The sequence below is a fragment of the Protopterus annectens genome, chromosome 3.part1 (genome assembly GCF_019279795.1).
Source record: "Protopterus annectens isolate FY-2018-M chromosome 3.part1, PAN1.0, whole genome shotgun sequence".
In the NCBI taxonomy this organism is placed as follows: domain Eukaryota; kingdom Metazoa; phylum Chordata; order Ceratodontiformes; family Protopteridae; genus Protopterus; species Protopterus annectens.
Window position 1 is genome coordinate 1,512,162,267 of NC_056732.1, and position 25,757 is coordinate 1,512,188,023.

General features: G+C 41.1%; 1 protein-coding gene across 3 annotated transcripts in view; it reads right to left on the minus strand.

Moving 5' to 3' along the window:
• Positions 1-1,259: 1,259 nt before the first annotated feature.
• TMUB1 (transmembrane and ubiquitin like domain containing 1) overlaps positions 1,260-25,757 on the minus strand; it is a 330,526-nt gene continuing 306,028 nt past the window's right edge. For all 3 annotated transcript variants that reach the window (XM_044067591.1, XM_044067589.1, XM_044067590.1), the window contains one exon: positions 1,260-5,335. In XM_044067591.1, coding sequence (XP_043923526.1) covers positions 4,984-5,335 — 352 coding nt within the window. In that variant the 3' untranslated portion in view covers positions 1,260-4,983. The remainder of the gene's footprint in view (positions 5,336-25,757) is intronic.

The window sequence follows — 25,757 nt, forward strand, 5'->3', positions numbered from 1 at the left end:
AGGTCAATGACCAACTGGAGGATCTGGGAGGGGGGCTACCTGTGGTTCCTGCAATTCTGGCCTTCTGCAACAACTCTTATAATCTGTACCAGGAAGTTCAACAACTGAAGGACATACGTAGCTCTAAAGTTTCTTAGCTCAGACTACACTGTTTTTTACTGTTCTGTAAATAACTCTCTTTTTGCTGTAGAAGCACACTAACACTGGTAACTTTCAAATATAGAGACAGCTAAACCCTTTCTTTTTGCTTTCTTGCTTTCCCTTTGTTACTTTTCTGATCCTTCCTTTTTGGGGGGTTTATTCTTTCTCTTTTCCCCTCAGAGCTCTCACTAGAAAGGTGGTGCTGGGGATTCTGCAGGAATTTTCATCACACTTCAGGGCTGTCTTTGGTCATGGCTGTATTTCTCTAATGGGTAGGTCCCCAAGAATTTTAACTGACTACTCTCAGTACTGGCCTTAAAAGCTTTACAAATATTATATTCAGCATGTGTTCAACCCTGATACATAAGCACACAGCCTTCCATTGCACACTTGCTCTGTGATTTCTTGTGAGGAAGGCATGTGACCACACATAAAAATGACTGAACATCAAAAACTTAAAAAAAAAATGTAGAAGTATAACATTGGGCAGTAATAAGAACTGAATGAAGATGGTTACAGCAAGTTCAGGTTTTAAGCAGTTTGGCATGAGAATAGTGTTGTATAGGATGAGACCAATGTAGGTCCTAGCCCAAATGTGGGTAATTCTGGGAAACTTCTTACTGATAATGAGGACAGATGCACATAATATGCCTTTATGCTGTGAAAAGACATTGACAATACAACTGACACATTAAATACAAGACAATCAGGGTCGTGTGTGCAGTGACAAAGTATGCAAACACAAGTCTCATTTTTGAATTGCTAGATACTGAATGGTGCTACTGCAGCCTCTAATTCCTTTCCTTCGGTTTTGAGGATGAATACCATCTAAGGGAGTACACTACCTCATGTCCCTCTGGCATGCAACAGCTTCCAGGTTCATTCTCGAAAGCAATCACAGTGTTGCAGATAACTGATGCAGAAGGGAGATAACTTTAGTAACATTTTTATATGTAGTAACAGTCCGCTATTACCACAGGTACCACCTCCTAATTAACAAAACAAATTTCTACTGGAAAAACTTTCAGGGCTCATAGCAATCTTACCTCTTCTAAAGCTGATATTGACACTGAGATGCACAAACAATGTCTGAGAAAATTTGCATGCACACTGGAAAATCATCTTAAGTTCATGCCGATTTTTATTTACATATATTTTTTAAATTGTATATAATGCACATGTTATGCTGATCCCAAACAACTTCATAAAGGCTACCCCATATCGATCAAACAGTTTGCCAGAGTGGGGACAGCTCACAATGATCAGCAATACTAAAGAGTGAGACAGTACAAGTATGACTTGGTTTCTCTCAATTTACAGCCTCTTAACTTAAGAAAAAGTCTCATTGCTAAGAAGTTATATAATTCACTGTGAAAGGAGGCTTTGTTCTGCTTAGTGATTAGGCAAGAAAAAAAGTGAGTATGAAGCTTACACTTTAAGGCATCTAGCTGAACTATGTAGCTGCATGACAAATGCTAAGCAACATAAAAGAAATTGAGAGAAAAAGTCCTAAAGACTTCAAAATGGTACTCTCAGGGCATTCTGAAACAACTACGACAGAAAGTTGGCAAATTACATATAAAAATATGAAGTTATTTTCTTAAAGTGAATGGCAGTCGTGCTACACAGAAGAGCAAGGATCACTGCATCTATACTTCCGCTAAAGTTGTTTCTGAGAATATTGCTTTCACAACCAAAGACACGGGAGACTGTGAACATCTTCAAAAGCCACTAGCCCAGTACAGTAACAAAAACTGTTTATAACATTATCTACAACAGTGGCACATTTTTATATAAAGAAAAACTGGATGGTTCACAGCAGAAAGCAGTGGACTGTGCCCTCACAGTAGTATGATCAATAGAAAACAGTGAAACAGAGTAATGTTGAAGAGTGCACACTATAAAATCTAGTGAACTGTTCGCACAGTTTATCCTTTTGCATCAGCAACCACAGTGTAGTTAACCACTACTTACCCACCAAAGGTAAAGCTAACTATAAATATCCAGCAAACTTTCCTGGGTGATTGACTACACAACAAACACTGCTATTTGTTTTTGACTACATAGGATCAAACTGTGGTTAGAATACTTTTAAACACTCAAAAATGTATCCGAGACTGAGCAATTACTGTATCACTGCAAACTGTAAAAAAAAAAAAAAAAAAAAAAAGAAATTGAATGATTCTTAGAAAATGGATAAATTAACAGGGCAGGCAAGTAAATTCAACCTAGTTAACAGAGACTGAGAAATAAATACAATAACATTGGTCAAAGATCATATCTGACACTAGAAGGGGGCTGTCGGTTTAATACCCCGACTGACAGGGCTAATGACCTGTGAGATGGAATATTACAGTTCATAGTACGAACATGGTTCAAATTCTGAAATGGAAATAGGCTGATCTGACCACTCCAAAGCAGCTCAATTCATCCACTTTGCTGTAATAATGTTACAAAGTTAAGAAAGCCCTGGATTAAGACATACAATTACAACAAAACTGGCAAAATTGCTCGTTTACCCACTGCCCATCTGTTTCTGCTAAAATATCTTCCTATGTGTTTTCCCTTTGTGTCACTTAAATCTATGTAGCAAGAACATAACTTTTGTTGCTCATCATTACAGGAAAACTCCAACCTAAAACTCAGACATATATTTTTTAACATTTTGATATCCTATGAATTACTAGTGCACAACAATTATGGTCTCTTATTAGATTTTAATTTCTTATACCCCATAATGGCTACTTCAGGGCCTATCAACACTGATGCCATTTGATTTTCCAGTTCATTTGTCCTCCTCCCAGAATGGAGCTATAACATGCTACAGTCTAGATACCATAAATAAAAGTTTATTTTCTTCATCATTTAGTTACAGTGAGTGCCTGTACTTTAGGTGATCTATAAAGGCAGAGTTCAGGCCACTTTTTACATCCTTACTTACAATAAGCTTGCAAAAAGCCTTATGTGGATGTGGCCTATTAGCATCTTCTACATTATAAACTAATTGAAAAAGCAGGGTTTTAATAATTTTCAAAGCTGCAGTCCTTAATAATCCAGAACTTTCATTTTCCCATGTGCCTATTAGGCATACAAGTACCAGCTCTGATCATTAATCAGTGTTTGCCAGTTATCACTTTAAAGAACTAGTAAGGCAAATGACAACTGCTTATAGTTATATACAAAATTAAACACATTACCCAATGTGGATAAAGGCAAAATTTCACTAACCAAACATGACAGCATTTACCATTTTTTTACACAGTCTTAGAGTATAATCATTCCTTTAAAAGATGTTTCCAACTAATTCCACAGAACCTTTTTTAAGCACAACCTGGATAAATGAATGGGGAACACAAAATATACCCCTAGGTTTCACCTATGATCCTGCTGGACAGGAGAAGAGCATCAGGTGCTGATTTCTTGGAGCATGGGCTAAATTCTTGGCTAGGCTTGTAGGGGCCTCAGGGCCAATAGCCTAGTAACTTCCTATGATCACAGTGAAACACGATCATATGAAAAGTTTGACTTCAGCTGCTTATATCACTTTACTCTAAATTTGTGGGCAATAAGCAACACTGAAAATTACATTATCTCTTCTATCTAGCCTATGTTATCCAGGCTGAGACCATCTTCTTTCTGAAATGTGAGGTCTAATAGCAAAAAACTGTGGGACCTTTGAGATCTGTGGCAGGAAAACAAGCAGAAATGGAAAAAAAAGGCACTGAAGGGTTTCTGAACACTAAATGTCTATGGGATATTAAGAGAAAAAATAACCCTGATGCTAACTACACTGGAAGGTACAGTTTTGTTTTAATAGCATTTTAATGTATCAGAGAATGTTCTCAACCACTGTGTTTTTGGATACTCTGTCTGGTGAAACATCATAGCATTATGCCTTGAATACTGAACTTCAAATCTAAGGAAAGCTTAAAACAATTAAGCTTTGCCAGAAAGTGCTCTAACTACTCTGATACTGTAAAGTGGATTAGGGAGTTCCCTTTGCTGCAGTAGGAGGCTTTTCAAAAATTATGTAAAAGTACTCAGAATTACTACTGAAATGCCCATAGTCTTAGGTTACAATATACACTCAGCAAAACAGGTACACAAATGGCCATGTTGACATACACAAGCTGCTAGCTCCATTCATGTTCTTACTAGTGAGAACATTTTAATGCTCTAAACATTAAGAGGATGTGAGCAATTTTTGTAATTAGGTATTTTAAACCAGCCTTCCCCTCTCAAACTCTTTTTGAGAGATGACCCCTTGGTTAAAGATGTACAAGTAAGGGGCTCATAACTCTACTAATTAGTAACTGGGTTTATGCCATGATATAACACTGAGGAGTTCAGAACATGCTAGACAAACTGTGACCTCTATATAGCAACAAGTGATGAATGAGAAAACAGTGCTGGTAAAGTAACATGACTCTCTCAGCATCACCAAATTCTAATTACACTTCCATTAAACCCAAAAACTGTGGATGTGAGAATGGAATGGAGGGCAAGCCAGGTAGGCGATTTAAACTGAAATGTATATTCTGCATCCTCAGCAAATACTTGCTATGCAACTCCATGTTACTCTACCTTGTCACTCTAACAGAAATCATTCCAGTTCCACACCCTCCCAAATACCTACTTTCCACACTGATAGATGTGTGGACCATTCCTCTTTGCACAGAAGTTTATGATTATTTTCAGATGAGTTCAGTGCCCAAATCATCCTAGACACCTTTCAGACTGCAGCAGTAACATGGATGGCCACAGCAAAACAAGAAGCCTCCATTAGAGTTGCCCTTAAACATTTTAAGAAACTGGGTCTCAGCTTTAGTCACATGAAGAAGGTTATCTGCGATACATGGAAAAAGCCACTAAACTGACCAGGAGAGTAAAACCTGCAAGTGAAACAGTGGCTGTAGCTGTGAAGAGCTGTCGATATTGAAACTGACAGTACCACAACACAGCCAACATCAGTACAAACAGGGGAACCATGAGGCTACCAATATTCAGAGCTGCATGCACCTGTTCTGCAGACTGAGTCCCAGCTGGCATCTGAGGGGTAGCATGCTGGGAAACATGACAGTGTATGACAGAATTATCCTTAAGATGCAGTGAGGACATAGTCTGGCTATCTTCCCGCAGAAGCTGACCTTGATATATCAGTCGTACCTGATGTTCTTGGCCAGGAAAGTAGGTCCTAAAACAAATGGAAAGAAAACCAAAGCTGGGGTCAGTGTTTTAATACATTTTAAGATTTTACATAAAACACAGCAATATTAAAAACCTTCAGAGCAGCCAGCATTACACATTGTACTACTAACAATCCTCCAACCGGTACACTATATCCTAATTATCTACCCAGAATACTTCAGAGGAAAGGTAACTGATCATTTCAGCAGCCAATTACATTCAAGGTTAAAAATGAAACACTCATAAACAGCCATACTGGCAGCTGACTATCAAGCAAAGATTGAGCTGAGCAAATTTCAAGACTGACAGTAGAAAGTAGATGAAGAAATAAAGAAAAGTTACCCATGAAAATACTTCTAAACTGGCTGTATGGCTACTGCTTCATATGAAAATGGTAAGTATGCTCTGCATTTTCCAAAGCCATTTTATAGTTGTTTACACTTAGAATGGTCAGTAGGACAGACATGTTAACTAAGGCCCCACAAATAACATGGCAGCAAAAAAGTTCAGAATGTTTTTAAATATCCCACTTATCTATGTCCATATATAACACATTAAATTAATTACAATAATGGAACAAATCACCAATCCTAAGCTTCTAACTCTTTCAGAATTGGCTTATGGGGTAATTTACCCAGCAGTTTCTACTGCATTCCATGCAAATAATTTATCAAAGACAAACTAACAGATCATTTAAATCAATAAAACTGTTTTCGACCCATCACAAGTTGTTTCCCCCTGAAAGACAAAGCATGCCACTTAATCTTATTCAATGGAGAAAGGGTGTGTAAAAGGCACATGACCTTGCCGTATACAGATCCTTACTTATACATTAACTGGGTAGGTGAGTCATGGGACCCTTTCTGAGTAAATTACATATACAATTATAAAAAAAGAAAGAATTGATGTGACTGTAGAATACTGGTATGACCTGGAAGTAACTGCAAGAAACTAGAATGAGACTTCAATGAATGCCTATTAGTTAATTACACAGAAGAACTGTGATGAACAGGTGCCAGTCTCTCCTTTATGGGCCAAGTCTTCTTGTACATTTTACAATAGTCTGCAAACACTGTAGTTCAGTTAAGAACGCTTTATTATGTACAGTGGAGGTATATTATCAACAATATCCAAATGTTTTCAATAACGGTGCTGATAAACAGAAACAGTCTGTAGAAATTCTCCAATATTCTGGATTGCTGAATAACAGTGCTGATATTCCTTTCCTCCTGAATAACATTAATTTTCAGGAACGTTGGGTATCTGACCTGACCTCTGCACTCATACTAGAGTATCTGTACTGCAAAACCTGTGTGTCAGTCCAAACAAACTAACTTAACTGTGTCTGAAGTATCTCCTAATAATACCAAAACCCTGTAAATTTCTACATGCCTCTTTAACCTTGGTTCCCAAGCCTTGCAGCATGTTGTTGTTGTGTCTTTCGGCTTATCCTGGTTAGGGGTCACCACAGCGGAACTCCGGTCCGCTAATGTTTGGTAGTGGATTTTTACGTGCCGAGTTACCAGCCCTGACGCACAACCTTCAACAAAGGCACGCCCATTCACGCATGCCTCCACACAGAAGACGCTCTAGCTGAGAAACGAACGGGACAACTTCTTGCTGTGAGGCGACAACGCTACTGCAGCACCACTACCAAGCCTTGAAGCATATAAACAAAATTTGTTTGTACTGAAACATACAGCACATTCTGTTTTATCAGTATTCTTAACTGAAGGTTATTTTCACAGATTGAAAGTGCATTCACTGAAACTGTATGCAAACTGAGAAGCCTGCTTTACTACATTTTTGTACATTTAAATGATACTTGATCTAACAGTAAATTTACATCTAACAATAACATCACAACAAGCAGTATAAATTTGATTATGCAATGGAAAGATAAAGGAACATTAAATGTACAACTTTTGATGGATAATAGCACCTATTTAGTACGTTATACACAGTAAAATCAGTAATGTAGTACATGGAGTGATGTAATTACGCTCCAAAATTGAAAAAAAGATAAACCTGTTATGCGCTACTGTAGTGTGATACCCGATTGTAACAGCACTTTCAAAAGTGTATAACAAATGTTACATACCCCTAAGTGCAGCGAAGGTCAGGTAGAATGGAAGTGAAGGGATGTTCCTTTGGTTCTTGAGTATCTGTCCTCTTACGTCCTCTGAAGTTTACATATGTTAGTCTGTAAGTAATTTATTTAAATTAGGACAGTATTTAAGAACTGTTCCTGATTTCTTCCTGACTTGCTGTCCAATCAACAGCACTCACTAAGTACTACACTGGCTTTAAGCTGGTAAAACACTTCAGCTTTTTTTTGTAACACATAGTATACCTTGCTGAGCTCCATCTGTACCTGACGGAGAATACTTCCTAAACAATCTGAATTACAGAGCTACAAAAGTATATTTTTTGCACTTTAATCGTTCAGTGTTTCTTATCAGCACTGCACTGGGTGTATTTATTTTGCTTATCAGTACTGCATTGTTTTTTATTTATTTGTATAACAGTTCTGCACTACTTTACTGCACTGTTTTTATTTATTTATTTGACTGAATTATTTACTTTTCTGTCTCTCCATTTATATAATTTCTGATCAGTGGTTGAATTTTTGCATAGTTTGTGGCTTTTGCTGTTGCCTGCCCCTACTGGGAGTTTGTGGTGTACTCAGTCCAGAGAGCTAAAACTGGTCGAATAGATTCTGTGTTATCTCTTTGTCTCAGGGTGTGACTTTGGAAGGGTCTTTTATCTGTTGGTATAAAAATATTACATTTGAGTTGAATCGCTGCTTAACTTGCCGAGCTCCATTTGTTCCTGATGGAGAGTACTTCTCAAAACATTTGAGTTGAATCACTGCTTAACTTGCCGAGCTCCATTTGTTCCTGGTGGAGAGTACTTCTCAAAACAATCTGAATTACAGAGCTACACAAGTATATTTTTTGCACTTTAATTGTTCAGTGTTTCTTATCAGCACTGCACTGGTTGTTATTTATTTTGCTTACCAGTACTGCATTTTTTTTATTTATTTGTATAACAGTTCTGCACTAGTTTACTGCACTATTTTTATTTATTTGTTTGACTGAATTATTTATTTTCTGTGTCTCCATTTATATAATTGCTGATCTGTGGTTGAATTTTTTTCTCCCACCCACCCATACCATTGCAGTTGTGCTCTTATAGTTGTTGCTTTTGCTGTAGCCCGCCCCTACTGTAAATTTGATAAGGGACACTCTCAGTCCCATCTAATTAGTTCATTCTACCCAATACAGAGATCATTTGGGAAGGTCAAACCCTTTAGTTCCTTAACCTTGAATTTCCTTCTGTTCTTCTTCTCTCCCTTTCCACTTTACTAAAAAACAACAAACTTTATTCAGCTTCTTTTTCTGTATTTGTGTTTTCTCCTGCTGCTCCATTACTTCATCTGCTTTTTCTGTACTTGCTGCGGCTTGTTCTCTAAGTGTTCAGTTGAATCCTTTCTGTTGCATTTGTTACGCTTGTTTATAGCCTGTTTAAATTGTGTTATTGTAAGACACTTAGTTTTGGTTTAAGCACTTGGGCTTTAGGCTAACCCCTTAGCTCTCCCTGTCCTTTTCTCTCAGATTCTGAAAAATATGGATGGACAATTTCCTACAGTTTCTCCTGCCAGTCTGGTTGATATTGGCATCCTGAGATAGTGTAGCAAATGCCTTATGTACACAGACAACCACCTACTACTAACACCTAGGAACACAATTTGCAAGAGGTGCAATTACGTTAGGAACCTAGAGTCCATGCTCTCTCCCTCACAAGCCAGCATATCTGGCACTGAGAAGGCTGTCAATACAATCACTACACCTCAATCACCACCCACACCTACACAACACACACCCACATATGTGGAGGTCCTCAACAAAAACATACCCAAATAAAGGAGACCTCCGAGGGAAAAACCTCCAAGGCAAATACACACGCAATCTCCATAGCCCTCTACACCACATACCACTCATAGTTCACAAAGCTCTGTCTCACAACCACTAAGGCTTAACCATAAACCCAACATATTAGTCATAGGTGACTCCATTGTGAGACACACACATGTGCCTCTCACCAGGCTGGATAAGGAGAAAGTCACGGTTAGTTGTCTGTCAGGGGCCAGAATCCACCATAACACACGCACTCGGGTCTCTCAACAACAGGTACTGTTATGACTCTGCCATAGTCCATATTGGTGTGAATGGCTTGAGACGTACCTCCCTGGACTATATGAAGACAGATATGATTGAACTCGCTGAATACATGGTCCCAGGCAAGTATGTCCCTAGCCTTAAGCAGCATTCTACCGTCACCAAGAATTATGCCTGAATACAAACAGAAAATGACTGACTTTAACAACTGGCATTAGTTTCTGGTGTCATTCCAGGGGGATCCAGTACCTGACAGCCTGGGAAGATATGATTGACAGACCACGATGCTTTGCTAGAGATGGCCTGCATTTGTCTCACCTGGCCTTCAGGATTCTGGCAAAGGCTCTTGCCTCTCCTATAGTGCCTTTTTTAGGAAAAGTGAAAAGTGAAGAGGTTAAAACTACCAACATAAAAATTTAAACAAAACACAAATTAAAGGTCATGCTGCTAAATGCTAGGAGTATAAACAGGAAACTGCACTCATTGCAAGAATTCCTAACCCGGGAAAATGCTGACATCTGTGCGGGCAGAGAAACCTGGTTCAAAGCTGCGGAGAGCATCCCAGCCTTACCTGGTTACTCATGCTATCATACATTCAGACCCCAAACTGTGGTTAGTAAAACCAAATGAGGTGGAGTTTCAATATATATTAAAGACATACACACCTCCAGGCTGGTCAAACAGTATGATGCACAGGAGACACTCCAGGTGCAGTTAACTATGACAAGACCCCTATAAAAATAATAGCTAGCTACCGGCCCCCAAATCTGACCCAAGATGCCCAAACTGCCTATCTAGACCTCTTCGAACCTATCAAGATTCAACCCTTGACCCTGATCCTGGGTGAGTTTAACTACCCAACCACAGACTGGAAGAACTACTCTTGCCAGACCACAAATACCCAGAAATTCCTTGATTTTGTAAATGCTTTGGAACAGCTAGTCAATACCCCCACAAGAGGTGATAATATCTTGGAGTTGGAATTAACCAACATGAGTAGCCACTGCTGCATCCCTGCAGTATCATCCTCCCTTGTAACAGCTGACCATAAAGTGGTCACGTTTGAAGTCACTAACTCCCCCGACCCCCCTCTTGCTAGGGTCAATCAAAAACACTTCTCCAAAGCTGATTATAGCCTCCCGAGGGATGGTATAAACAGCTTCACAGCCTTCTCCCACTCTATAGGAACTGGCACCAGTATCCAAAACTATACCAAATTACTATACGAACATTCATACAAATGCATGGAATCAGGAATACCGGACAGGACTAAATCATTCTCCGCAAGGAAGAGTAAACCTGCCTGGTGGACATCTGCAATACATAAACTCTATAACTGAAGAAATAAATTGCTGACCAGAACCAAGGAGGAGCAGGTGCCCAATTGGAAGCAATCTCTCCTTAGCCTAAACAAGCAAATAAGAGCACTAATGGAATCCTCCAAAGTAAACAGAGTCCAAATTGGCCACATCTACTGGAGATAATCATAAGGCCTTCTTCATATATGTCCGTAATCTCAAAGGTAGCACTCAGATCTGTTCAGAACTGATGGTCAAGGACACTACATATACAAATGCCATAGAAATAGCAAACCTGCTGGCTGACAGATTCAGAGAAAATTTCACCTCTCTGTCCCCCATCAGTAAATCAGGTCATTCCCAGTACCTGCCCCTTACCTTTACATCTAGGGATCAGGTCATCACTGCTCTCTCAAAGGCAAAAAATACAGCCTTCCATGAGACTTGATAACATCCCAGGCTGCATCCTACATGAACTCAGGCAGGAACTTGCAGCACCAATAGGCACCCTATTCAATCAAAGCCTGAGTACCGGTTTTGTCACAGTTGAGTGGACAGCCACTGTCATCACTTTACACAAAGGTGGAGCATCCACTGATCCGGAAAATTAAAGACCCATAAGCATAACTAGCCTGATCTAAAAGGCCATGGCACTGATTATCATGGACCTCATAAACAAGGACATTGGCAACCTCCAAACACTCGATCCCACACAGTTTGGCTTTGTCAAGGGGAGGTCATGTCTGTTAAATCTGGTCGACTTTTTTGAGACAGTCACCAAAACCATGGATGAGGGGAAGACAGTGCACACTGCCTACCTTGACCTGGCCAAGGCCTTCGACACTATTCCCCACTCGGGCATAATAGATAAACTCTCTCAACTAAGCCTCAATCTGTATGTTACCAGGTGGGTAGCCAACTGGCTCATTCATAGAACCCACCTAGTCAAAATAGGGGAAGCCACCTCAAGCAGTAGAGTGGCGTACCCCACAGTTCGATCTTGGGGCCTCTGTTATTTGGGATATACTTTTCTGAGGTACAAGCCAACACCAGTGGGCTATGTCTAACCAAGTTTGCAGATAACTGCAAGCTGGGAGTTGTCATCAATTCCCCTAGTGACGTGGACATCCTCCAAGAGGGTCTCACCCAAACAAATGACTAGTGCCAGAAACATGGCCTCAAGCTGAATACAAAAAAATGCATCATCATCCCCATTGAGGAGAGAGATGTCCCCAAAAATTATCCCATTAATAACAACGTTCTAGGCACGCAGTCAGTCATGAGGGATTTGGGCACCCAGATTAATAGCAGCCTAACTTTTGACCACCATGTTGCTTCCACTGTGCGGAAAGCTTTCTACACAGCCCACCTCATAAGTAAGGGTATCTCATCCAGGTCATAACATCCCTGTATTCTTCCCTTATAAGGCCCATTATTGAGTTCAATGCCCCATTCGGCAAGACCTCGCAAAGCACATGCAGCAGCTGGAGAGACCACAGAGGTTCCTCACCAGGAGAATCCAGGGCCTCAAAACTCTACCATACACAGAAAGGCTAAAAGCCCTATGCCTCTGCTCTGTTTCATACAGACTCCTCAGAGGTGACCTCTGTCTGGCATACAAGGCAATCTCGGACCCCACCTTGATGGGACTGCTGCACATCTGTAAGTTCAAGCTCCACTCGAGTAACTCGCACGCACAGCTTCAATCTGGTCTATGACATCAATAGGACTTGCTGGCGGGACAGATTTGTGTCCCAGAGACTCCCCCATCTATGGAATAAACTCCCTCTCCATGTCAAGCACAGTACCTCTTTACTCCTTTTTAAGTGCAATCTGGATAACTGGATGGGAAATAGAAAATACATCCCTGGGATTCCACCTGTGTCCCTGCTCGACAGGGGCATCGGGTGCTGATTTGTCTATGCATAAGCTAAACTCTTAGCTAGGCTTATAAAGGCCTCAGGGCTAATAGGCTAGTAACTTCCTATGATCCTATATGGAGTAGATAAAATTCCATGCACTACAAAGAGTTATGACAGTGTCTCACAGATAAAAAGCAGTGATGTGTTCTCGACATGGATGTCAAGATTCACCTTAACAGCGAATTTCTTAGACAACATGTCACGAACAAAGAACATGGTTATGATCTGAGAACCAATCATAACCCTCTATTGTTATATATGATACAAGATAGATTTAAGCTGCAGTGCACCACCAATCATTTTCTCAAAGTACTTAAATTTGTGCCGACTTTTTCTTTTTGCATGCTAAAAAAATCTGCTCATTTCCTATGGCATATGGTAGCATGCTCCAGGGATTGGGGATAATTGAGAAAGCTTTTCTTTGCTATTATTAATGAACATGAGGGTATAATAAAAGTGAGCAGCACCTTAAGGCCTCAGAAAGTAAGGTGTTTTCATAATCAAACAGTTGGCAAGGGAGGGACACGTAGTAACGTTTAACAGCTTGAAAGCAGAGTTGGAAAGGACTATCATTTTGATGGTAGGCCTGCAACAAGGACTGGTGGTGGCACTCTCCTACTCATTAAATTTGATCTTGGGATCCAACTTGTCATGCAAGGCAATGCAACCATAAAGTCCCAACCTAAATGGTTACTCTTCCAAATTCTCTCTACAAAAAACACTGCTTTATTTTTAGTTGTGGCATATCTCCCACCCACTCTTCTTTAATCAAAATGAAAACCATTTGATATTGCGTCTTCAGGTTACAACATCAAAAATTTCATACTACAAGGCAACTTCCAATCACTATCTCTTAGTTCCATTCAAATCAATGTCCTAGAACTCTTTTTACACCCCCTCCTTTTCTGCTTCATTTTTCAGCAGTCCCAGTGCCCACTTCTCTTATCACCGTGTCTACCTGCTCCTCCTTCCACTCCCCAGACTACACTGAGTGAGCTGGTGCTGGCATGGATAGGGGACAGTACTGGCAACTGCTTCTGCTGCTGATTTTTTGTTTGTTTTTAATAACTTACCTCTATTTTCCCACCCTTGCATTCACTGACAATCCCTCTGTGAACCATGCCTCCCCTCAGGGAGAACATTTAATTAATGGCATCCCCCCCTGGATAGGCACAGTTAACCCATCCTGCCAGTGCCTCAGAAGCTGAGCTCCTGATCAAACCCGGGTTGCCTGGACTCTAAGGATTTATCGTTCTATGCCATGGTGCTGACTTAACTTCCTACAACTCCTGAATTTAACCTTTCTCAACTTGTCACTAAACTAACTCATCAAAACCTTACCACCTTCCAGCATTCTCTACTTGACCTTAACATCACTAGCAATCTATCTTTTCTCTCTCATACCTCATTTTGCCCTCCATCCTTCAATGCCCATTGCCCATCACTACAGTGACAAAATCCTAAATTAATCACTTTCTACAAAAAGTTATCATGCCAACATCCTATTACTAAAAGCCACCTTGGCCTCCCTTAACTGATCTTCCATACTTTCTTTCACAGACCCTAACCACTCTACTCTGCTTCTCGCTGAACATCCCTCTCTCTAACCTACAAGCCACCTACTTCACAAATGTTTCTTGGCCCTATTAGCCGAAGAAAAACTAGTTTATCAATGAGGTCAAAGCCTTTCTAAATCTCAGGGACAAAGCTTGTCCCAACAGGAAACTGGACCCCTTGGCCACCAACTAGACAACACTCTACCAAGTTGCTCAATCTAACTAAACAAGCAATCTGACAACATAAAAGTCATTTAATGAAAACAGATCAAACCACTCTTATTCCATTCCCCAAAAAATTCTAGAAGGAAGTCAATGACTTAAAGCTCAACATTCCTCCCAGCACTGATTCCTTATACTCTCATCTTTCTGTCTGATTTTATCCACCATTTCAACAATATCCCTTATATGTGCCCAGTGCCCCGATAACACTTGCCAACCCTCCACTACTCCTAAACTCCTTCTATATTCCTCAATTCTACTTCTGAATTATCACCTCCAAAGATATCCTTTATATTTTAGAAAATTCAAACTTGACTCCCTAGCTGATACTGACAATTGACAATCTCTACCTCTGGTACTTGTATCACTGCATGGGCTTCACAATCCCCCCCCGTACTACAAATCTACAAAAACTGTGATTCCCAATATTTGAAATACAGCCATGGTAAAACTCCTGCCCCCCCCCCCCCAATCTAACCCCACTCTACCCTTTGAATTCCGCACTTGCTACAGCCTCCCTACTTTAGGAAAAATCCTGGAGAAACTAGTTCATATACAACTTGCGTGTACATCAGCCAATACTTCCTGCTCTCCTTCTATCAAAATGGGTTCTGGTCAGGTCACAGTACTCTCACTACCTCTCTTGACCCTTGCAGGCAACATCCTCATAGATATGGGGGACTTCTAGTATGGTGACATGAGAAAAAGTCACTAAAAATAGCTCTTCAGGCTAAATGGATACAAATGTACAAAAAGCTGGTAAAGCAACACAACTGCATCCCTGGTTACTTTGACTGAGGTTAATGTCGGTGAAGGCAATAAAAAAAGAAATGGTCTAACGAGCAAGTCAAATCGGATGCAGATACATTTAATTAAGCAGATGAGATAACACAAGGAACCTGTGAGAGAACAGCATGAATTTAATCTCTTCAGGGCAAAACCAAGAGGGGACATCGGCATTGCTGGAAACTAAAATACATCCTGAAATATTAATGGTACTCTCATGAACTACATTACCTCAGATAAAAAAAACACAAGAAAGGGAAGAATATCTTAATGCTCAATCTGATGTCACAGTAAATCTACAGGCACCAGAAAAGGGAGAAAGGCTCAAGTATAGTACTACTACTGCCTTCCTCAACTTCACCAACACAGTAAACCACTATGGAAATGAGGGCAACCTTGTTTCTTCACCTTTCCAAAGCATTTAATAAATACAGTGTCCCACCAAAAGCTCCTCTCTGAACTTGCAACACTAGGGCTCACTTACCCCTCTCTCTCCAGTTTTCACAGTTATTTATGCAATCATCAGCAGGCAACTAAATGGCAACAAAACCTTTCAGCATTTCAACCAATGTCTGTGGTGTTCCCCCATGGGTCAATACTTGGCCCCCTTCTATTTAATATTTTCATAAATAAACTTCATACTGCTACAACATTTTCCACTTTCGTACAATATTCCGATGATTTAACCCTTATCTGCTCTGCCCTATCCATAACAAAATTACAGGAAATCACTCCAAAAATCATTCTCTGACATTGAAATATGGCTAAAAAAACTCTAACTTGCTGCTTAATGCCAACCGCCCTCCAAACTTACTCAATTTACTCCAAAACAATACCTTAAGCAAAATGTACGTCACATTACCTCACGTAATAACACAAAAGTAGAAACCGTAAGCCAAACTAAACCACTAGGAGTCATAATAGATGGCAACCTCAAATTTGATCACCATACACTTCATTCCATCAAGAAAATTCACCAAAAACTTGTATCCCTCTATAGGGATAAAAACTTCCCAAAAGAGCAAGCAATGATTACCTTAGCAGCAACATATCTCCTCCTTTCTGTGTTATATGTTTCCCCTATTCTTATAAATATCAACACTGTATAAAACGAAACTAGCCTCCTGATATTACAAAATAATTAAATTTGCACTACTGCCCTGCATTAAAATAATTAAACTGCCTTGACTCCCAAAGCGGTTTACATATCGCAATTAATCATGGCCCATAACCTATTGTACTCTCCAGATAAATGCCCAGTATTATAAAATATACTCTACTGTACTATTCACCCACTAGAGAACTTTTTGTATCAGTAAGACGTTCAACACTGCTGGAGACTGTTTCTACTCTCTTTATGTGTCAAAACTCTTGAATGAAGTCTTCACACAGTTAAAACAGATAGAAACCAAAACTCTGGAATGAAGTCTTCACACAGTTAAAACATACAGAAACCTTAAATAGTTTAAAACTTTGCTTAAACAGCGCCTATGCCAAAGATGTCTCTGATCTTCCTGCTCACCTAGCTAGCTTTACTCAGATTACTTTCTCCAACTCGTGCAGCCACTTTGCTTCCTAATCTTTTTGTAGCTTATCTTCCTCATACTGCACTTATTTGCTAAACTCCTACTTTACCTCCTTCGCTTACACCGAACCACTAACTCTTCGTCTGTCCATTTATCTTCCTGCTCATTTCCATAACTTCTCCTTTCATATCTCTTTTATCATTTTAAGCTACTTCTACTCGTCGGTCTGTAAATTATTACTAAACTCAAAACAATGCAGTTTGATCCATTTCCCTGTAGCCATCACACTATAAATACATCAACTGTTACTGTATGTTATTTCTCTACTCAATAAATTAGCCAATTTATGACATTTTAACACGAAGAGAGAGAAATTATGTTCATTTTAGAAATGTTTAAAAATATTTTAAATTCATGTCAATAAGTGCATGTATAGATGTTTCTACCCTGCAATTATAAATATACATCACGTGTAACTTAAATGTGGAGCTTTTCTCTCCAGGCCTCCACTGGAAATGGGTTTTGCTCAGTCAGACTTTTCCTGGTCAACAAAGACAAATTATAATAATAATAATGATGATGATGATAAAAATAAATCTAAGAATGGAAGAGGTGATCCAAACCAAATGTTGCAAACAAATATAGTGCTAAAGGACAGATCTCAATGGGACAATATTCATTGGTCAGCCATTCCCGAGCAGACAGAAGGAAGAAACTGTATAAAGGGCTGGCATAAAGGTTGAGAAGTTTACCTCAAAAACACAAGGTACAGGATTTGATTCTCTCCTTTGAAAGGGAAATGGTCTAGGCTTAAAATGTCCCACAAGGACAGCCACCATAATACTTATTAATGTATAAAATGTGCAATGAAAGGGATAAGATGATACATGGAAGATTTTGGCCACTCAGGCCAAGGACAAATAGAAGACATTCTTTAGCTATGTTCACAACCTCAAAGACAATATACTATTGTTTGCAGAGCTCACTGTTAATGGAATCACCTATACTGAGCTTGAATATCTAGCAAACCTACTGGCCGCTAAATTCAGCTCCAATTTTACTCTTCTCTCCCCCTTAATCTTTCCTCAAGAAATGCCATCAAATATAATTCCCCTTACTATCACCAGGAACAGGTCCTTAATGGTCTCTCAAAGGACACTGCATCAACTGGCCCAAACAATATCCCAGGATGCCTTCTAAATAGCACGAAACATGACATATCAGGGCCTCTGGAATTGCTATTAGCCTCCAAAGCAGGCTTCTTGCCTCATGAATACAGACCAGCAACAGTCATCACTCTGCACACAGGTGGGCCAGCTACAGACTCTGGAAACTACAGACCCACAAGTCTCACTAGCCTTGTATGTAAAGCCATGGAAAGAATTATCATGGAAATGATCAACACTGATATAGTAAACCTCCAGACACTAGACTCAGCCCAGTTTGGTTTCTTCAAGGGCAGATCAAGCCTACACAACCTGGTGGACTTCTTTGAAAAGGTCACTAAACTAATGGATGAGGGCAAAATGGTTCACACTGCCTACCTTGGCGCGGCTAAGGCATATGACACAATACCCCACTCGGGCATTGCTGACAAACTCAAGAGGTTAGGTACAAACCCATATGTCAACCATTGGACAGCCAACTAGCTCACAGACAGGACCCAGGAAGTTAGAACTGGGGAGTACACTTCTACAGAGAGGCCAGTCACAAGTGGAGTCCCCTAGGGATCAGTCCTTGGACTGCTCCTTTTTGTCATTTACTTCTCTGAAGTCAAGGCCAATGTCGATGGTCTCTGGCTTACTAAATTTGCAGATGACTGCAAATTAGGAGTAGTCACTGAATCCCACACTGAAACAAATGTTCTCCAGAAGGGGCTCACACAGACAAACAATTGGTGTTACAGCCATGGACAAAAACTAAATGCCAAGAAATGTATAACAGTATCATTTGGACAGTCATCCATACCTGGTAACTATCATATTGACAACACACTCCTTAGAGTTGACCCAGTAGTCAGTGACTTAAAGACGCACATAGATAGTAATCTAGCCTTTGACTATCATGTGTATACAGTAGTAAGGAAATCATTGTATGTTGCACAACTTATAAACAAAGGTTATGGCATCCAAGTCCAAGGAAGTCATTGTTCCACTGTATTCGGCATTCATCAGACCTATCACTGAGTACAGTGCCCCCTTTCGTAGGTACCTAACCAGGCATATCCAACAACTGGAACGTCCACAGAGGTTCCTCACTAAAAGAATAAGGGGCACAAATAAAATGTCCTATGCAGATCGCCTCAAGGCCCTATCTATGTATTCTGTCTCCTACAGGAATTTGAGGGGAGATCTATACCTTACATTGTCAGACCCCACTCTGCTGGACCTCCTGCATATCCACAAAACAAACAGCACCAGAATTACCTGTTGTAAAGAGTTAAACCTTGCCTGTTATATAAACAGGATCTGCTGGAGATAGAGCCATGTATCCCAGAGACTACCCAGTCTATGGAACAGGCTCCCCATCCATGTAAAGCAAAGTTCCTCCCTAACCCAATTCAAGTGCAACTTGGACAATTGGATGGGGAACAGGAAATTCATCCCTGGTTTGGCAACTATGTGCTAATGGACAGAAACTGTAAATGGTTGAACTCCCAGGCCCTAGCTTGTAAATGTTTCATCTCCCAAGGCCCTGCTTACACTTATCAAGGGTAAGGGAACTTGTCAGAGATTTGGGATACCTGGCTAGCCTTAAAAAGGCCCTTGTGGTCATTAGTCTAGTAAACACCTATGAACCTATGGATAAATGCAGAAGAAGAGGAGCCAATGCTGCCTCAGCCAAAAGGGAGTCACCAGCAAGGTGTTGGGAGCACTCTGTTGAATTCTGAACAGGACTTTTGGAATGATGGGAATGGGAGGGAATGCATCAGCAAACATCCCCTTCCAAGAAAAGGAGAGGGTGTCCACCTTCCACACCAGAAGAACTGGGACTCGCACAAAACAGAGAAAATTGTCTGTTCAGAGGGGAGGCAAATAAATCTACTTGAGGAATACCACACCAGTGGACAATGTCCAGAAACACAGCCCTATGAAGCATCCATTCATGAGATTGAGTTAAGGACCTACTCAGTGTGTCTGACACAATGTTTTGACCTGAGGGAATGTAAACTGCCTGAAGAGTCACTTGATACTGGACAGCAAGATCCCATAGCAGGAGTGCCACACAGCAAAGAAGGTAAGATCTTGCTCCCCCCTGTTTATTTATATACTAAATCACTTTGGTATTGTCTGTAAATACCTTGACAGGTCCTAGGGAGAAAAGGGGATGAAAAGCCAGTAAAAGAGCTCTCATCTCTTTGACACTGATATGCTCCTTCTGTTGAAGAGGTGGCCACACCCCTTGCACTTTTAGGGAGCCAAAAGCTGTTCCCCACCCACGTCTGAAGAGTCTGTGAACAGTTCCTCACAGGAAAGAGGGGGATGAAAAGGGAACCCTGGATTTAGAGAGAACTGCTGGATCCACCACTGAAGTTCATAGGATCATAGGAAGTTACTAGGCCAATGGCCCGAGGGACCTTACAAGCCCAGCCAAATTTTAACCTTGTTACCATGATCAGCGCCTATTGCCCCTGTCCAACAGGGACACAGGTGGAACCCCCCAAGTGAATTTACAGTTACCCATCCAATTGTCCAAATTGTGTTTGAAGGAGGCCAATGAGGTGATCTGTTTTATGTGAAGTGGGAGTCATTTCCAAAGATGTGGTAACCTCTGGGAGACAAATCTGTCCCTCCAGCAAGTTCCATTGATGTCACATACCAGGTTTAGGTCCTTAGAGCGAGTGATCCGTGTGCCAGCTGACTTGTGGATGTGCAGAATTTCCAATAAAGTGAGGTCAGACATCTCCTTATATGCAAGGCAGAGATTGCCTCCGAGTAGTCTGTATGAAACAGAATAAAATGACAATGATTTCAGACTATCTACATAGGATAGCTGCTGCAGACTTTGAAGTTTCTTTGTGAGGAACCTTTGTGGTCTCTCCAATTGCAGCAAGTAGTTTGAAACGTACATGCCAAAAGGGGCGTTGTACTCAATTATTGACCTAATGAGCAAAGAGTACAGGGAGGTGATAAAGTACAGTTGTGTACACTTACCATAAATGTAGATGTTAGAGTGTATTCACTGTTGCAGTCATTACATTTCTGCTGGCAGGTTGCCCTCAGACGGCCTGAATTCCAAAGTCCTGGGTCCTGCGTCGGCTGCTGTTGTCCCTTCCCTGACGTCAGGTCGTCAAGGGTATAAAAGATGTGGCCGATGCCATTTTCTTTAGTTTTTCTTGCCCCAGATGCACCAATACAAACTTTACCTTCATCTACAAGCAAATACACCACATAGATTGTATAAATCAGAGAAGGAAAGATAGGTTCCATCAGAAGAAAAGGGGAATGGCGGGTGGGTAACCTGTACTGTAACAGTGAATACACTCGAACATCTACATTTATGGCAAGTGTACACAACTGTACTATGTTCTTCGTGTTTCACTGTTGCAGTCATTACATTTGGGTAGAGTCCCAAAGCTATAGTTGGGAGGCTGGAGAAAAACAGCATTAGGAGTGGCTATGAGGCCCTGCAGAACTGCAGTGGCAAAGCCTGCCCTGGATTTAGAGTAGAGTGGTAGATGACAGTGCTTTGTAAAGGTGTGCACTGAACTCCAAGTAGCAGCCTCTAAGATGTACTTGGTTGGTACTCCCCTGAGAAAGGCTGCTGAAGTGGCTGCAGCTCTGGTTGAATGTGGCCTAATGCCCTTAGGCACTGGCTTGCCATGGTGTAAGTAGCAAAAATGAATGCAGTGGCCTATCCTCTTTGAAATAGTCTGCTTTGAGATGGCCTTTCCTTGTGATCCTGCAGCATATGCCACTAGTAATTGCTCTGTCTTTCTGAAAACTTTGGTTCTGTCCAAGTAGAATCTAAGCTGTCTGTGTATGTCCAAAGAATGCAGACTTCTCTCACCCTTGTTCTGTGGATTTGAATAAAAAGTTGGCAGATGAATAGTTTGGTTAAGAGCCACATTGGGCACCACTTTAGGCATAAATGTTGGGTTTGTCCTCAGGGAGACCCTGTCTGGATAAAAAATGATAAAAGGTTCCACAGCCATGAGTGCCTGTAGCTCTGAAACTCGTCTTGCAGAAGTTATTGCTAGGAGCAGAGCTGTTTTCCAAGATAAAAACTTTATATCAGCAGTAGCAGCTGGCTCAAAAGGAGGCAGGGTGAGCTTTTCCAAGTTGAGGTCCCATGCAGACACTGGCGATCTCCTTGGAGGTCTTAAATTTTTGACTCCTCTGAGGTACTGCTTTTAAAGGATGAGAAAAGATTGGTGGCTCTGTATTGTAATGAGCCGAAATGGCGGAGGCATGAATTTTAATGGATGAAAAAGATAGGCCTTTGTCCAGCATCTCAGTTAAGTATTGCAAAATCTGAGGAATATTTGGCCCAGCTGTATCAGTTCCTCGTGCCTGGTTCCAAGCACAGAATCTCTTCCATTTGCCAGCATAAGATTTTCTAGTACTAGGCCTTCTGGCCTCCAAAATGACATCCATCACAGCTTTACTGAGAGGTGTGTTTTGTATGACTACATTATCCGCCATGCTGCCAGGTTTAAAGTCCTGAGCTGGCTGTGCAGGATCTGATTGTTTTGCTGGGACAGTAGATGAGGTATTTGAGGTAAGGTCCAAGCTGGGCATTGAGACAAGTTCTTTAGGATTGGAAACCAGTACTGGTGGGGCCAGCCTGGGGCAATCAGTATAATTTTTGGCTTCTCCTGTCTGACCTTTAGGAGTACCTTGGGGGAGAAAGGCATATACCGATAGGTTTTTCCAGCTGAAAGATAGGGCGTCCACTTTCCATGCTTGTCTGTGAGAAGTCCTTGTGCAAAATCTTTTTAGTTGGTAGTTGTGAGGGGAGGCAAATAGATCTATGTCCGGGCATCCCCATTTCCTTGTTATCATGCTGAAGACTTGTGGATCCAGCTGCCACTCGTGGGGCTCCATGAGGTTTCTGCTTAGTTCGTCTGCCGGAGTATTTTCTCTTCCTGGCAGGAATTGTGCCTGCAGTTGTACTTGGTAAGTTAATGCTGTGTCCCACAAAGTCATGGCTAGTCTGCAAAGGGGGTAAGAATGTGTTCCCCCCTGCTTGTTTATATACCACATGACCGTGGTGTTGTCCGTCTTTATCAGTAGTTGTCCCAGATGAAGTAGGTCCTTGAAGGCTGTCAGGGCATTCTGAACAGCTAGCATCTCTTTTTGATTGATATGTAGATGCATTTGGGTTGAGGACCATGTGCCCTGAATGCATCTTCCTGCCATGTGGGCCCCCCCAGGCATAATCTGATGCATCCGTTGTTAGTGTCTGCCTGGCTAGGGGTAATGTGAATGGCTGTCCCTTGTTTTGGTGACAAGCCTTTTCCCACCATCAAAACTCCTGTTGTAGGCAGGGAATGAGAGTAATCATTGTTTCCAGGCTGTGGCAATGTTGAGTCCAAACACTTTTTAGGTACCAAAGTAGTTTCCTCATATGCAGTCTTGCATATGGAATTAGTAGGATGCAGGATGCCATGAAACCCAAAGCCTGCAGGATTTTTCTTGCAGATAACTGGGCCTTTGTTGCCAACATTTTGAAATAGGTAGTCAGTTGCCTTTATTTGTCTGGCGTGAGATAAGCCATCTGGGCAGTTGTACTTAAGCTTGCACCCAGGAATTTTATCTCTTGAGAGTGTACAAGTTTTGATTTCTTTTCGTTGACTGTGTACCCTAGGCATGTTAAAAGTCTTTTCACAAACGCCAGATGCTGTAGAAGAATGTCCTTGTTCTCTGCTTGAATTAGACAGTCGTCCAAATAAGGATATATTTGTATTCCTCTTTGTCTGCAGAATGCAATTACTGGTGCCAGGCACTTTGTAGAGACCCTGGGCGCAGTAGATAAGCCAAAGGGCAGTGCAGAGAATTGTTAATGCATTGAGCCAGCCTTGAATCTGAGGTACCTTCTGCATAATTGTCTGACTGGGACATGCAGGTATGCCTCTTTTAGGTCTAGAGGTCTAACTTAGGTCTAGAGTCACAAGCCAAGCGTTCTTGCCCAGCATGGACAGAAGCTGCTGCAAAGTCAACATCTGGAATTTTGGTATATCCAGGAATGTGTTCAGAATAGATAGGTCCAGTATTGGTCTCTAGGCCTTGTCCTTTCTGGATATCAAGAACAGTCTTGAGTAAAATCCTTGTCCCTGCTCTTGTTCTGGTACTTGTTGAATGGCCCCCATGTCCATGAGGGATAAGACTTGTTTTTGTGCCTCTGCCCATTGTTTTTTGGCAGATCTGGCCAGCCGTTTGCCTTTGGCAGGGTATGGAAGTGGAACTTGTACCCTTGTGACATGATATTTAGAACCCACTTGTCCTGGGTTATAATGTGCCAATTTTGAGAAAAAAGTGCTAATTTTCCCCCTAAGGGTGCTGCCAGGAGATACGTGCTTGGTGCAGGCAGGGGGAAGTCATTGGGACTGTTTCCTGTATGGTTGTGATTTGTCTTCTCCAACTTTGGAGGTAGAAGCACCCCATTGGTTTGATCTGTCTGAACCTTGCGCCTGGGCTCTGCCTCTAGGGCATCAAGATCTGCCCCTTTGAGGTCTGTCTGACACAGGAAAGGACCAATTCATTGCAGGTCAGTGTCTACTAAACCTAGGTAGTTGTACTTGTGAAAAATCTTTGACAGTTTGCATAGATTTAACTTTGCCCTCCATCTTCTTTAACACTCTTCTGCTGTAACACCAAACAAAGTATCATGCTGTAAAGGTGCATCTAATAATTTAACTTTGACATGATCAGGCAGATTTTGTTCCTTTAACCAAGCATGCCTCCTAATTACAGAACCCGTAACTGCGGCCCTGCAGGAGGCCTCCAAAGAATCAAAACCACATTGCAAAGTATGCTTTCCAACTTGTTCAGCTGCATGTAATAAATCATGCATTTTCTTGTTTTCTGCACATTCAGAGTTTAACAACATTTTCTGTTTAAGCAGTGCCATGACATGTTGCTGATATTTGAGCAAATGCAACTGACAGTTTAAGACCCTTATAGCCAAGGTAGCAGATGTGTAAACCTTTTTTCCCCATCTATCCAGTGCCCCAGAATCTCAGTCAGAGGGGGTAGGGTTTTTTGCAGAGGAAGCCTTAACTCCTTTGGGACCCTGTGAATTAAGTTTCTGGGTCTGCAGCAGGGTTTTTAAAAAGGAATTTATGAGAGTCAGGAACCCTGTAGTATCTGTCAGGTTTAACAGGAGCTGGAGGTAAGGAGTCAATGTAAGACTAGACTCCGAAAACACATCATCTACAATATCTAACACAGGTGGAATGGCTAGTGGCCTGTGTTGAGGTAGTAAAAGGAAATCCCTGAGCCTCTTTTTATTTTCTGAAAAATCTTGGCTCTCCTAGTGGAAATGCTCCCTCATGGTATGCATGGGCTTTACCAGAAAGGCTCATCCAGACTCTGCTACACTTTGCTGTGAAGGAAAGGTTAGTTTGCTTTTATTTTTTGTATTACTGTATTGCCTTTCTATATTTTGAATACTGTAGTTTGTTTTCTTTACCTTGTGTTTTGCTTGCATTCTGTTTTAACAGCATATTAAAACTTCAAAAGAGACCACAGCTCTCTCTGTTCAGAGTCGGGCAGAATTTTTTTTCCCGCCCTTCCACCCATTTAAGTTGTCTTGTTAAATACCACTGTCTTTCTAGTTGCCCGCCTCTTATGTTAATCTGACCATATATCTCATTTCTCTCTACTTTCACTGGCTTATGTGAGTAATCACAAAATCATCATTTTTGAAATCCTACCCCTTCAATTATTTAAATTTATTGGCCATCCTACAGTATTTCATAGTACCAAATACAAAA